General features: G+C 39.9%; 1 protein-coding gene across 1 annotated transcript in view; it reads right to left on the reverse strand.

Moving 5' to 3' along the window:
- Positions 1–16395, reverse strand: part of LOC105927223 — a 108196-nt gene that overhangs the window by 42611 nt on the left and 49190 nt on the right. The window contains exons 17-19 of the mRNA XM_036134718.1: positions 2886–3140; positions 679–931; positions 109–272 (exon numbers count right to left, since the gene is read on the reverse strand). Coding sequence (XP_035990611.1) covers positions 109–272; positions 679–931; positions 2886–3140 — 672 coding nt within the window. The remainder of the gene's footprint in view (positions 1–108; positions 273–678; positions 932–2885; positions 3141–16395) is intronic.

Here is a 16395-nt window from a genome sequence, read left to right on the forward strand (position 1 = left end):
CACAAGTAACCACAATGACTAAGTGATGCTTATTTTACATTCTGTGAATAAAAATAGAGTAATAAACTTAAGACGTGGGTGAGAGCGTTACTTCTGTGTGTGTCTCACCTGAGCAGGTAAATAGTGAGAATCGTGATGGAGAGAAGGAAGTGGACTGCGTAAAGGAACAGAGTGATTATCACTCCTGCTGCACCTGATCCATCAGCCCGATAGAAGTGCCAGTAAAGTTTGGCCGCATCCCCTACTGGTGTGTTGGGGCTGTAGGCCAGACGCTGGAGAGACAACATTTTAAAGAAAATGACAAACTGAACGAGTGATTTAGGATAAGCGGACTGAACGTTTAACAAGATGAACACAGAATACGGATCAAAGAATGCAATGGATTTTCACTGACTGTTTACTGAAAGATGGAACGCATATCTTTGATTCATTTCTCAGTGCAAAATGTTATAAAGTAAGACTTGCTTATTCAGGATGGGATTTCAATCAATTTTGTCAAATAACAAATTATACTAGAAGGTAATTCAGTCCACTACAAAAAAAAAGAAACCCATCTAACCTTGTACAGTTTCTTTACCCCACCATTTTTTTTTTTTATAATTTAAAGTCACTTTGCCAGGATAAAGTGAACTCCTATTTAAAGTGCACAAGTGTCCAAGTTATTTTTAAGTGACTTACCCCGAGGACGGCGTCCACAGCAAAGACTGCCAGGGGGTCGAGGACTGTCCACACTCCCTGAGCCATGATAAAATTTGACGTGAAGGAAGGGAGTGAGCCAAATATCAGTTGACAGCCCCATCTGATCAGAACCAGCAGGAACGTTACAGCGTTCAAGGTCAGGGGACCCACCACCACCATTGCCAGCTCCTCTCGGGTGTGGAGCAAAGAGCTCTGGTAGATGAGATCCACTGTGTGTGCATGGAAGTGAAATCTGAAGAGAGGGGAAAGTGTCAATATGCATGTACCATAATTGTGTTTGTGATGCTTTCCAGCTGAAGGGCAGCTGGTTGTGGCGACTCTCACACACCACGTTATAACGTCTGTGGTTGATTCAATCATTCTTAATTAGTCCGATGACAATAACAGTTATTATTAGCTGTTAGACTCTCTGGTCACTGAGTGTATTAGATATTGTTTGGTTTTCTTCTCATCAAATTCTAATCAAATTGTGCAAACATCTATCGGCGTTAACTGATGTATTTGCTGATAAAAGATAGAGCTTTCAAAACTTTGCTCTCGTGAGTTAGACTCCCCATTTACAGCAAGCCTCATGAGCTTCTTAATCTTCCCATCAGCCAGGAGGAGGTAAAGCAGTGGTGGCCGAGGACAGGTCCAGCTTTCCTCATTAATTCCCATCCGATTTGCTCCAAAAGTCAAGTATCTCTCAGATTCTGTCCATTAATCTGACAGAAGAGCTCCATTGTTGTTGTTGTTTTTTTTTTTTTTTTTAAGAAAATCCTTTTACAGAGTGAAATCTTAAAATGTAATAAGGAAGCCAATGCATATTTACCTGGAAGATGAGCAAAGGAAAATAAAAAAGACGTGATGTAATACAGAGATGGATTTATGTCTTATTGTGAAATAATAAGACATAATTCTTTATGAATTACACTTAACCACATTGCAGGAGGATAATGTAGTCCCTACCTGACAAGCAGAAGAGACGGTATTATGTTAAACACATCCCCACACGTAACCCACAATGAACAATGAGGTTGAAAACAGTGCACCATTGTTATCGCAGGGGAATATCAGCCATGCGCCGATTCCCATGAGTGGATTTTGGTGGAAGTCGAAGAAAAGTACAAAATAAAACGCCGCAAAATCAGAAAACACGAGACGCGGCGGTGAAGGGAGGGTCTCCTGTCATGACACGACCCGTGCTGACAGTCACATGGCCCCTCTCCCTCTCGGTGGCCACTACCAGCTCTGTCTGGCCACTGCGTGGAGAGAAACATGCTCGGAGGTAGAGCGGTTGATTTGGACATGTGGAAGTTGTCATCCAGTGTTGACCCCCTCTGTTTTCACTTTTTTTTTGTCCTCTTATCTGCCCCCTCAGTCTATTCTTTTCTCACTCTGTCACATTTGCTTTCCCTCCCCCTGCATCGCCAGTCATTTTCCATGATTCAACACACGATGCCTTCACTAACATGTTCTCGTAATAAAAAGCCTCCTTGTGTACTTGTTTGCAGCCAGCGGTTTTTATTGTGATGAACTAAATCAGGGCCATATGTTATTGCAGGGTGATTTAACAGCTCTGTGGTGTCTTATTGCTGTTTATTATCAATGCTGTATACCAAATAATAACAATAAATTCCTTCCAAATAATGTCTTTTGGGACTTGAAGCCGTGCGGTGAGCTAACTATCCCAGCACTGGTTTGTTAATATTGAGAGAGCCTTGTTAAAATCTTAATAGGGGGATTCCAAACAGATGATTTGGGTGTATCCACTTTGCATGTTTCCCAACATCTACGCACGCACACACACGCACACACACACATGAACATGGCACATTTTTAGTCTCTTCCCTGTTTGTTCCCCCCTCCACATCCCGTTTAACAACAATTATCTTTTGCAAGCTTTTATTGTTTGTCTCCTGAGCTTACGTGCTGTGTGTGTGTGTCTGTGTGTCTGTGTGTGTGTGTGAAGATGTTCAAATTTGTGATTGGCCAATAGGCTACAGTAAAGTACTGTATGTACTGCATCCGCTTTTGCTAATTTATGTCAGGAACACTCTGTGTAGGTGAAGCTATGCATTTCTCTCTGTATTACTCTGTATGTGTGTGTGCATGTGTGTGCGTGTGTGTGTGTGTGTGTGTGTGTGTGCGTGCGTGTGTGTGTGTGCAACATGTGTGCAGGATCATATCAAAGGAGGCAAACTCACTTGTTGACAGGAACCGCAATGGCCTGGAGGTAGAGCCACTGGCTGCAGTAATGCAGGTAAAGCCTCACAAACCACATCAAAGCTAGCAGCAGAATAATGAGGCCGAGCTGCTGAACAGAGTCATGCCAGCGTCTGTGCCGTTGCTGCTGTTGCCACGACAACGGCAGGCCCAGCTCGGACGGTAGCATGCGCAGGGCCAGTCGAGCTCGGTCGGACAGCCGCGGGAGACACAATCTCGGTGCACTCGGTGCTGATCTAATGTAAGACAAAAAACAAAAAAAACAATACAATTCTCTCTGTTATTATTACTGGATGTTACTATAACCTTTATAAAGCTGCGGTGGCCACAGTTTTGCATCCATGCTAAATTTGTGGAGAAAAAAAAGCTTTAAATATACATACAATACCTACAAAAGTACCTGTATTCAGTGGTGGTGGTTAGGGATTCCACATTAATGCATTTTTATTTTTAACAAAATCACAACTATATGGACCCCTGCTATCATTACCTTTAATGATATTTCCTTTACCAATAATATGAGGTTACAAGATATAAGCAGAGAGAGAGAGCGAGATCTTTGATCACTCCCTTACACCAAGTGATTTCTACACCATTCAGAGTCCTGAGACCGCTCCTATTCTTTTGTTTCTTTGGCCAATCTCACACATTTCCTACAGGATTTAGGTCTGGGTGCTGGGATGACCGTGGATGATGTGTGATGTTGTGCCTGCTTGAACATTTCTCTGTTGATTGGGCCAAATGTATTAGATAATTTCTTTGATCTGGTCAGGTACACCAGACTTTTATTTAAAAATGTTCTGGTATCAGAGTTCAAAGGGCTTTTCGAACAGAAACAGACCCACAGCATGACAGGCCCTATACCATACTTAACAGTGGGCAAAAGAAGATTTTCTACAAGTTCTTCAATTTTCTTACAACACCTGACCTGGAGGGTATTTTGCCAAAAAAAACAAAACCTTAGCCTCATCTGATCAAACCTTTCATTTTGCAACTGAGTAAATGGGTTAAAATTGAAGGTATTTTTCAAGTGTGAGATCGTCTTTTTAGGCTTTTTACACGTCCTGGCCCCGTTCAACAAATCTGTCAGCATCTGTAGCCTGACTCAAAAAGCTGGAGCACATGAGTCCCAGCACGGCTCTGTTCCTGTTGTCTGCATTGGAAGTTAACGGCTGCACGAAGGACAATCGAGCTGCTTTATCTGTATGCATTTTACTAAGATATCAGTTGGATCTAATAATGTGAATTTTTGAATAACACACTTCATTGTTTTTGTCCCTCATTGAATATTCAGAGTTTTTTCCTTTTTGTTTTCATTAAAGGTAGGGAAGTGCAATATTCAAAGTGACATACACTTAAGCATGTACACAATAGTACAGTCTTTTCTCTCGCATGCACACATACTCACATACAGCACACATACACAAACAGATAGGAATCCCTTCCAGCGATGTTCAGCTTTCCTCAGCACCTCTGTGCCGCCCTTTGTCAGGCCTGCTCAACTATTCCCTTTCATACACAGGGCACAGATGGAGCACTGTGAAGCAAGAGGAGGAGAGCAGCCAAGATGAGAGATGAGAAAAGGACAGAAAAAGACATGGAAATTGCTATAATTTCAATCCAGCAATTAAACAAAAAGATATATTACAACAGAAAAGTTACAAGAAGGTGTACGGGGGGATTAATTGTGCTCAGAGTTCCAAAACAGTAAGCGTTTTTTTTGTTTTTTTTTTAAAGTGTATTGAAATATGAAGCCGCAAGTATTGCAATTCTTGACAATGTCCGGTACAAGAGGATGTTTGTGATCTCCATCACAGGACTAACAATAGTTATTGTAATAGTTAGAGCAATAAAATGCTTGTTTACAGTGCAGCCATGGTTAGCACTGCAGAATGTGGCTTCAGGCCTGTGCCTGTGGACATCCCTGTGTCTCACTGCTGTCTCCCAGAGCACAGTTGGAATTCACTTTGTAGTGTTCGTCTTGGGAAAAACCATGCACCGCCTAAAGACGAAAAACAGAATCAATTGTGTAGCTCCCACACCCCCTTTACCAAATAATTAGGCTAGACTTACATCAAAATGAGGCACTGCACTCCATTTCCTGCTCATACCGCTGCAAGAAGGCCAAATCTCGCGCAGCTATATTCATATTTTTTTTAAATAGATACTCTTCTGTGAGATGCGCGTACATTCTGAAGTGTTAAATTACTTGGAGTTGAAGTTCCTCCAAGGATGCTCACAACAGAAGCAGCAAAACATACAGTCCATGTGGGAGATGTGGAGGTTTGTTCACAAAAAGCTTAGTCAACAGTTTGGGGTGATAAATATCCACAGGTTGGTTATTTACAGCACAGATTGTGGTTGAGATTTAGTTTTTACAGGATTTTCAGTTTGTAAAAAAAAAAAAAAAAACATTATCCTTTACAGAGTCAAAAGCTGTACAGAAAATGAGTTAGTTATTATTTTCTACAAAAAATATTCTTTGCAGAACTAAAAATGCACCAAACAACCAGAACCAGACTGAAATATACCAATTTCCCTTTGACTGGCTCAGACTCTTCTTCTCAAAGCCCTGTCGGTCATGGCAGATGGCCATTCACATTAAACCTGGTTCTACTCGAGGTTTTGTTCTATTAAAGGGGAGTTTTCCTCTCCACTGTCGCTCCATGCATGCTTGATATGAGGGATTACTGCAAAGTCGACCACACAATGCAGGTGACTTTCTACTGTCACTACATGCTCACCCAGCAGGAGTGAATGCTGCAAGTTAATGATCCTATACGCAATCTGCAGGGTTTCCTTAGATAGAAAACTTTTTAACCAATCTGTTTGTATGATTAGATCGAATGGGCTCTTAAAATGTCTAATGATTATTGGTATTGTGAAATGGTGCTATATAAATGAAATTAAATTGATTTGTAATCGGCAGACCAAATACTGAAAAAATTTATTTTTATCCCTAATTACTAAATACATTAAATTTAAATTCAGTCTTTAAATGCATCAAACTAAATCCTGTACTTGTTTGGCTATTTATTCATGTATATTCGCTTTTAGTTTGTATTTTGTAATACTAATAAAGAAACAGAAAATTCTCATGGACACATGCTTTGAAATTCCTTAACTTTCTTTAGTTAACCAAAACCAGTACTCGTGTGTTTTCTTCGTGTTATTGATCCGAGTGAACAAAGACAACAAATTGGTACTGGCCAGGAAAAATCAAGATTGCAACTAAGAATCTGAACCAGAAACACTTTATTGCCAGGTGCCATAAAAAAGAAGAAAACATTTAAAAGACTAGGTCATTTCTGTGGTGAATCGTGCAGAACACAAAGTAAACAAAAAGAAAAAAAAAACTCAAAATGTGTTCGTTTATCAGGGATCTGATGCAACGAAAGGTTTTTCTGTGTGACTAAGAGGTTGACCGTTATGCAAACCTAATGCTAAGTGTGTTTCTGAACCGCATTGTGATCCATATTTCCACCACAAAGAGGACAGAGGACCTTTAAATGTGCGTCCCTCTTCCATCCTATAATGAGTTTGACAGTGCCACATCCATTAAGAGCATTGGCGTACCACGAGCAGCGACGTACAACCGCTTTCTGAACGTCGGCAAAAAGTAGAATTACAGTGTAGACGAAAAAAATAAAGCAGAGCGCCACAGACACAGGCAAGATGCTACCCTGTCAACTGTCATTAAAAACACCAAACGCAAGCTGACGTCCATCTTTCGCATAATGAAAGACCCTGGTGGAGCGTGAAAGAGGAATATTTTTAGACAAATTTGTATGTTGGCCTTCTCCGAAGGAAGCCGGTGACGTGATGGGAATCGGTTATGTCCTCTAAATTTTGCCTATTATGGTGGCGTCAGTTACTAAAATAATGTACAGAAAGGGAAAACTGGATGCCGATCTGTAGGAATTTTATCTTGCTTGCAGAAAGGATGTTTCACTCCAACGTAACAGCTTGTCCTCTGCACCGCACGCCAGCACGCCGATAAACCAAATCATTTCAACAGCCATGGACTGGGATACAGTGCAGCTTGTTGACTGTAGGTGCTTCTGTGAAATCGAGGCTAAAAGCTGTTCCCTTATGTTCTCATGTATGTTGTTCATTACCAAGTCATCAAAGCACATTGGGAAAAAAGGAGTCCTCCTTTTCCTGAATGTGTCAAGGCATGTAAAGCAGATTGAACCTGTGTGAATCTGTCAGCTTCTAAAGGAGGAGAGCGCCCTGCTCAACTGGTTCTCTCAGGTTCTGCCTCCACTGTTCTACCGCACAACAACACGTCGGAGCAGTGCTTTTATACATAGCAAAGGTGAATTGCAAGTATAGACAAGCATTAAACGCTTTTCGATGGCATGGGTAACGGAAGGAGGAAGGGTGGGGAGCTGGAAGAACACAGTAGAGTTACAATTTAAATTGCACAGTTAAGCCTGAGGGTGCATGAAGCTAACCTGCAGATCTCTTCTGGACACCACCTTTCACTGTAGGACCACTTAAAGCATTAAACTGCTCCCTTTATTTTGAGGAGTGGGATTGCTCTGTCACTTTCCCGTTTGATCCGGTGACAGAAATAAATTTGCCAAAACCAAAGCGACCTTTTGCACACAGCTGAGTAATGGCTTGCTGCTATGGAAATGGAGAAATAAAAAAAATAAAAAAATGATGTGATTAAAGAGACTTAAAAGATTCATAGATATCGGGATTGTTTTCAAAGTAGCCCAGATGCATACGTGTTGTGGTGATTAACAAAAATGTGATTATCTTAGCCGCCGATTGATAGGACTGAAGATACAATGTCATTGTTTTATTTCTTTTAACAAGAATGCCGATAATCTGTTCGTTTCAAAACCGGGGAGCCTATCTGCCATCTTTCCTCTGGTGGTTACACAGTCAGTTCGCTTTTGAGTAATGTGTGAACATTCATCGTGCCTTTGCTTTCCATTAGCCACAATCCAGCAGGGTTTTTCTTTATATACTTGTATGATTTCAGCTGAGATAACAATAAAGTTTATCCATTTAGGTGTAAAGTAACTATTATTTCACTTACACGGTTAATCTGAATGAAATATTAATGTCTTGGAGTTGTCCAGCCAAAGTCCAGACTGAAATCTGATAAAGAATCCTAAAGATTAGGGTGATGTGACGTTTAATATCTGAAAGAATTGGAGCTCATCACAAAAAATAAATACGCAAAATATCAGAAGAAGAATAAAAAGAGCTGGTAAACAATCGAAAGGGGGGCTTACCACACTGATGTCAGTCAAGACCTTTCCATCAATTATTGAGATGGGTAAGACCACTATTGACATGCATAGATGAAACCTTATACTTCCTATTATTTGTTTTGTCTTTTGAAAGATTTCTTTATCATTTTCAATCAGACACACATTTATGGTTGAATAAAAATAACTCATGTATGCTTTGTTGGGAGAAGGAGAATCTACATGACCAACTGCTGACTGAGTTGACTAAATGAGTACAATGCGCACTGAAGAGTGATTCCCAAACTCTTTCAGCCTCTGACTCAACAAATAACAATGGAAGCGGCTGTGACTATGACTATTAGTTGAGTACAGAAGCCCTTCTACGAAGTCAATTTGACTGAAGTACAGTGACAGCACAAACAGCATCTGCAGACAGTATTATTGTATTTTTATTGTATGGGTAAGTAGCCTTATTTTTTATTTTTCGTCCTAAATTTAGGGCCTTTGTCGATCGGGGGTTCCCACCCCACCTTTGGCAACCACTGGCATAGGCTGGTGTCTGCTTGGTGGCAATGGCCAGACAACTGAGGCGTTTGCTGGACACAGCATAGTGCTAACCTACGTGAAACAACAGCGCCCTTGCTATATTCAACCCCATTGACTCCTATATCAAGTTGATGTCTCTGTGTGAGACAAACCCAAAGCAGTAATAAAACTAGTAGAGACAACCAACGCCCATCAACCAGTGCAACAGTTGGTAACCATGAAGACTGAACACAGGCAGGTGGTGACTCCATGCTACAGTGATTTCATAGACAAGCCCGCCTTGATAAATAGGAAATAAGAAAATAAGATACTTAATTTTTGTTATTTGACAAAGGGCCATTAATCAGTTATTAAATGTTGCAGCAAAAACATACTCATATGGAGGCTCACTTGTCAACTGGGGTAAAAATGGAGAAAATATTCAAAATGAATAAGATGCACAAGGGACACGTTCATTAATTATTTGGAGTCAGTACAGTTATAAGCTGCTGTTTATTATTTTTAAATAAAGTTTTCAGAGGAACAACATTTCCTACCACAATGATCCTGGATGTCCAGCATACGGCAAATAATAACAGTAGAAGAATATAAAGATTGATAATTATGTGAAAATTATACAGTTTTGCTTTGTTTTAGTGATTGTATGATAAAACACAACACCTCTGAGACATCTCAGATCCTATGTTGTTTCAAGGTAAACTATCAGTCATGACTAACAAGTTGAGAAGAATCTGATATTTTTATGGCAGTGTGAACGGCCAAACTCGGATCTTTTCCAAATTCTGTACTGTTTTCTTCTAACCTTTCTTCATCTTGTTATGATGTGGTCTTAATATTGTTGGCTCCCCTTGCTTAACAACTTCATACTAACATGGAGGCACAGGCATCTGCTAATACATTTTACGTTTTGTTTCTTTTAACGAAGCTGGATCGAACACTTCTAGTAACGGTTACATCTGCCATTACTTCCGGAAGCACTGCGCTGCTGTGTGACATCTTCTGTTATGTACGCTAGCGTGTCGCTTTGGCATTTTGACCGTTCAGACAGAAGTCTGATGGCAGTCACATTGAACTACCACTAAAATAATCAAAAACAAATTCAGCAAAAAAAAAAAAAAAATCGCAATTGAGCATCAGGACCTGCGGTGTGAACGTAGCCTTAGTTTACAAGACTGGAAAGTACTTAAACTGTTTAAACGGTATTTTGCTTTTACAATTTTAAACCATTTTCTCAGTTAACCTCCCACTAAAACATCAAACCAGGTATAAAAAGTACACTATACATATGCATTTTATGTTCAGCTTTTTTTTCAAGCTAAAAGTTCTCTGGCTGAAATAACAAGTATAATAATTCTCAGTTAGATATATTTTATGGTAACAAAGACATCTTAAAAGCCAATACTGCCTATTTCAAGTTCAACATCATGACATTTTTTGTTGGTCTTGTTTAACTTAGATTTTTTTGTTTGTTTTTCTATAAGGAACCTTCTATACTCTCACCAGGTAAGGAGGAAATAAGGGACTTCTCACATTTGTAACCAGTGACATAAAGAGCTCATGTTTATCCTATGAATCCATAAATGATGGTAGGCATATTCACACTGGAGCAAAATGACAGAAAGCAAGGAATTATAATGTAAAAGAGACAAACTAATCGCATGAAATATAATTAATAATCAGACTAAAGGAGATATTACAACCAGAGGTGGGTGGAGTAGCCAAAAATTGTACTCAAGTAAGAGTAGCACTACTTCAACATATTTTTACTCATGTAAAAGTAAAACGTTTTCAACCAAGAAATTACTCAAGTAAGAGTACAAAAAAGTATGCAGTAAGAAGGCTACTCAAGTACTGAGTAACTAATCATAACAGCTGATGATTTAATATTTCAAAATTATGTGATCGGACAGACAAAAATATAAGGTTATGTGCAAATTCTGGTATTTTAAAAACAAAAGATATACTAAAGATACTAAAGAGAAAAGAAACACTTTTCTGAATTACTTTCTTCAACATTAAACTTGAAAACAATACTTACAGCAAGGAATGTAAATGCAGTATCTTAGAACAGCGCAAAGTACTTCCAGTAAGAATTTCTACTACTTACTTTACGTTCATTTGACCTCCAATTGGCTCAATGAGCTCCGCAGATAGAAAATAACAAGTTTGTGTACAAATAAGAAGTCTCACTTTAACCTAAACCTAGGTTTTTGTCTCTGGTGCATTTCTGGTTAAAACAAGTTTGTTCTTTATTCATGAAGTTACTTCCATGTGGTAGAGTAGCCAGAAAGTTTACTCAAGTAAGAGTAGTGACACTTTAGTGAGGTAAAAGTAAAAAGCACAGTGTAGTAAAACTACTCCTAAAAGTACAATTTACTCTAAAAGTTACTCGAGTAAATGTAACTAGTTACTACCCACCTCTGATTACAACGAGTGAGCATTTTTTAAAATTCTAGATTATGTATCTCGTATGCACCGATCGACCTACTTAAAAATGAGGCTGACATTTTTACAGCACTACTTTCACAGCTTTCTCTACAACGTGGAAATAAAAAAGTTGATGTTTCATCCAGACAAGCGCTCGTGAGGCGAAGTAGAGTAAAGCCACGAGTTCAACCACCACAATCCCGTTTTATTCCTGTGATATAGCTTTGTATAAAATAGTCGACATGATGATTAAATGTTAAGAGCTGTGACTGTTCCGTAATAACCCCCCCCAAAAAAAATGTTTTTGGCCTCCTCAGACACCTTGGAACCGTTTAGACCTGTTCGTGAAGTAGCTGTTTCATTGCCGAGCAACATGTGGTGTTTTTATTGAGCCCCCGACCTAGCATGAGAGCGAATTAAACCGTGGAAATGCCAGGTCCCTTGGTGTGCTATAAACGAGGGAGGAAACATTTCTGGAGCAGATGCACCTGGGATCAACAAACACGCGGCAACATCCGACGCACCGGCCATGTGATCGGCTACTAAATCTAACAGCCAATTTCTCTATATAAACCTGTAAGGAAAATACACAAATCATGACGTCAGTAGACGCGTACAACATGAAATTGATGGGCAGACAACAGCAAATATTTTACAGAAACCAGTTTTATTCATCAAATCGGGTTAGGTGCTCGGGGAGGGATGCTGCGGAGGCTGAGTATTGGCCTCCTGAGAGTTGCATCAGTATTTAAATGGATTTCACTGCTCTGACCTTGCCTCATAACTGCAGGACTTTGTCACCAGAGAACTAGAGAGAAGAATAAGAATCTCTGAGAAAATCAGAGGGAGAGAAAGTGAGAAAACAAGAGGGACTGGGGGGGGGGGGTAAGTAATTGGGAGCCAGTGTAAGTAAGTTCAATAGAAATATAATAATTTGCCATGCTAAAGGATTCATAAGCCTTGACCTTAGGACACAGCCTATCACATGGAAACACAGAGACACACAAAGCAACCGTGCACACGCTCACGCTCACGTCTGATGGCAATTTCCAAAGACCCATTAAGCTATCATGCATGTTCTTGGAATGTCTGAGGAAGTCCGAATGCCTGAAGAAGAAGTCCCCCGCATGCATGGGGAGAACATGTTAACCCGCTAAAGTAAGGCCCTGGCGAGGACTCAAACACGCAACCTTCTTGCTGCAAGGCAACTGTGCTAACTTGAGCTAGGGTGCCTGTGTTTACAGAGCTAGTTTTCTGCCACGCAGGCCAAATACCTTCTTTTTGGTTTCAACACGTTTTTTGCACATGCGTTTAAAATTGATCTGCTTAAAGCTTTATGTCAGAAATGGTTTTCTTTTTGCAACCCTGAGATGACGACCAGACATTCAAAGTGTTTGACCGACAGCTCCAGTGTCAGCAGATTATGCCACCTTAACCGTGGATCCTTCCAGCACCTTCAGTCTTACCATTGGTCTTTGCATTAGAAACAATGTTTGGTGTATTTCTACCGCACTGAATGTGCATTCTTTGCAAGTGAGTGTTTGTTAATCAGTGAAAAGAGGCTCCTTTTTTTCTCTAGCCAGTCTCTTTCACTGTATTTTACATATCCGTGGAAGACACATTTATTTGACCCGGACCGGCAGTGGAAACCGGAGCCAGCTCCCAGCCGACACCCACCTCACAGCCGATTAGCCAATCATTCTGGGTTTTCCTGTCAGGAAGCTGACAGCCCTACTTTCCATAAAGGAAACAGCATGTTAATTTTGTTTGTGTGTGTATGTCTGAGAGACCTGAGCTGACCAAGGGCAACTCTGGCCACACACAAAAAAAAAAAACCCTGACATGTGCATACAGGCCAAGGTAGCCAGGGGCCTTGGTTTCACACATACGCATGCGTTTCTGCCCCCTCAGCAGAGGAAAGAACACTGGGAAGCAGCGGAGCCTCCGAGGTGACCGGCGCTGCCATCTTTTTTCCTCTTCTCCTCCCAGCGTTACCGTGACCCTTGCCACCGAGTTATGATCCAGAGCAGCCCTTTCAGAGGATTGACAGCGCGGATCTGGTGGTTCATTTCTCACTTTTTTCTCCAAATAAGAACGCGGCTGTAACATGAGGTACATGATGCTGTAACACTAGAAATGCAGGGCAAGAACCTCTGAGCATGACGGCTGCTCGCTTTATTGCTTATCTTGTACGTATGCACGGTTCCAGACTAAAACAGATGGAGGGCACAGACTGATAGAGAGCCAGAGACACAGACTGAGGGGAGCACTCTGATAGGCTCGGTAGGGGGAAACAGGCGGAGAGGAACGCTGGTCCCCAACGAGGCGAGCTAAGTGGGGGAAATTAGGTCAGTGTGTTCCTTGTGACTCTACTGCAAGAACAGACATACATATACATATATATATATATATATATATATATATATATATATATATATACAGAGACATGCTGTGTCGATCTGTTTGTCTTCATGTGGGTATCAGTGCATGCTGCAAGCATCAGTCGAGTCCTGCCATTGCCGTAGAAGAGCAATTGCAAGATTATATTCCAAAACTTTCCTTGCCATTCTCAACCAATCCAACTGAGACAGAAAACAAGGATGTAACTAATCATAGCATCACAATCTGTGACAAGATTGTTCAGAATATGGGAGAGTTGAATAAAGGTTACGTGACTTTTATCCCCATTTGGCCGCACAGTCTTCCAATTCACGCTTTTGGGACTAATGGAGCCTGCTGTCACATGTCCTCTGGAGGACGAGGATGCTCCTCTTTCCGTAGCTTCCACCGAGCTCCGTCTCCGCTCATTGTCTTTTCCTGTCTCCAGACCAGGACACGTCACACATACTATAATTGATATGAGATTTAGGGGGTATATTTTAATGTAATTAGAATCTTGGTAATTGGACTAATTAGATCTAATTGCTATGTGAGAATGACTTTGATTAAAACAGGTTTCTCTCCTCAAACGAGAGGAGAAAGAAAAAAAATAGTATAGTGACATTGGTGGGATACAATGCAACGCTAATTGACTATAGGCACTGTTGAAGTTTAGGTACAGTGATGTACAGAATAAACACTCGACATCTTCACATTTCTGAAGACAATCACTTTAAACAGGCGTTAGGGCCAAACTTAGAATAAAGGATCCTGCCAAAACTCCTGCTGCACTGGCAAACTAACTCAATCTGAGTATGTTTTGATTCGTCCAAAAGCACCAAAATGCTCCAATCAATAACAACAAGTGCATTGAGCGAAGTGCTTTGATTATTGTGGGCAACATTCTGGGGGAAAAAAAAGGCAGTTAAGTTACACATGCCGACATCAAATAAGCTGGAAGGTCTGCATGAATCTTTCATGCATGTTCAATTGGATATCAGCAGCAAAGTATAGTTTAACCAAAGAGAATTGAACCGCTCTTACTTATTTTTATATATATTTTTCCTTTTCGTATGATCAGAAATGACTTTGTGTGTGTCAATACTTGCAGTAGAAGGTGCAGAGTATTTTTATTTGAATTTCAGGGAGTAGACTTGTTATCTAGGCCTTCCACACAACTATTAGGCTTTTTTTAGCCAAATCATTGTCCCTCATTGTCATTATACCTTAAAATACGAAAAGCATGTAAATGTTAACCCCGGTTAATCCTGAACAAGATGTTGCCAACTCTATAAGCATAATGGATATTATAAAACAATTCAAACTAACAAAACATTTATTTTTGTGTTTTTCTGGTGATTTCAGTAGGTAAAGCGTAGCATCACCTAGCGTCATAAAATGGAATAAATATAGTGAGATACAGACCACTGGATATAGTTACTATATATCCAGTGGATACTATATATCAAAATAGTGTCTGACCATTATAATAATTTTTAAATATAAGGGAAAAAGGGATGGATGGTTTTCAAATCTTTATATATATATATATATATATATATATATATATATATATATATATATATATATATATATATATATATATATGCAAATAAAAATCTGAAAAGTGTGGCTTGCATTTGCATTCAGGCCAGGTCAGAGTCAATACTTAGTGGCACCGCCTTTTTGAGGTACAGTATGCCTTTACCAGGTTTGTGTATCTATAAACAGCTATGGCAAACTGGACAAAGACCATTTGTGAACATCACTGCTTATGATAATGCTAAAACTTAGATTGAGGTTTGGCCCTTCCTGACCCATGAAGATGGTTTGACGAAATCGATTCCATTGGTGCTCTCCCTCTATACTGACCTGCTTGGAGGTTATCCTCCAACATGGTCTAAAGTTTTTCTTCCAGTATCGCCCGGTTTTTAGCTCTAGCCCTCTCTCCATTAACTTTGACTGGCCCTCCTGTTCCAGATAATGGCAAACCCACATCGTGATGCTAAGACCACAATCTTTCCCTATGGACATGGTGGGTTTAGGTTAGCAGTCCTCCACCACCCATAGCTATTTGCATGTAGGCCAAGAAGTTATTTTTGTTTTTTTTCCTCTGACGAGAGCACCTTTTTAGATATGTCTGCAGTGGATCACAGAGGTAATCTTCTGCGGCCTCTTTCAATAGTTCAACAACTCTGCAGAAACTAAATGTGCGTAAGTTAAAAGATCCTCCCACCTAAACTGGAACTGTCTGCAGCTTCTTCAGAGTTACCACGGATCTCTCTTTTTACTAATTAGATGTCTTTAAAAGGGAATTGGTTTCACAGGATTTTATACTATAGCAGCGGGAAAAAAGTGTAAAAGGTTCTTTAAACGAATGTCTGCCCCAACTTTTCAGATTTGTATTCACAAAAAAAAATGTTGAACAATATTAGAGCATATTCATTCCACTTCACAATTACACATTATAACACTTTATGTTGTTCTCTGACTAAAAATCCCAATAAATCTGTTAAAGTTTAAGGTGAGTACATGGCAAATATTGGGGGCAAAAAATAAGTTCAACGTGATTTTTGAAAGTCTCATTCAGTTGTGTCATACTGTATGTCTGTGTATGTTTATACAATATAGAAAGCATTTGCTTCCTTATCTAAACTAGAACTATTATTTGGAAAGTTTCAATAGAATTATCCCTTTACATGCATAATTCATGGAATTCTACCGAATGTATTAAGCTCTCCTTCAATACGCCCCAGAACATTTATTTTTCAAGCTGAATGAAGTCCCCAACCTGACTTTTTATAGAAATGCAATATCTGACGGGATTTTTGTTATTCTTCAGCAATCTGATCTGAATCTCTGTGTTTCCATGTGTGTGCTTAATTATGCATTAGCCCCTGATTTGCACATTGGTGTCAGGACGCCCCAT

The sequence above is a fragment of the Fundulus heteroclitus genome, unplaced genomic scaffold (assembly GCF_011125445.2).
Source record: "Fundulus heteroclitus isolate FHET01 unplaced genomic scaffold, MU-UCD_Fhet_4.1 scaffold_9.2, whole genome shotgun sequence".
Classification (NCBI taxonomy): Eukaryota; Metazoa; Chordata; class Actinopteri; order Cyprinodontiformes; family Fundulidae; genus Fundulus; species Fundulus heteroclitus.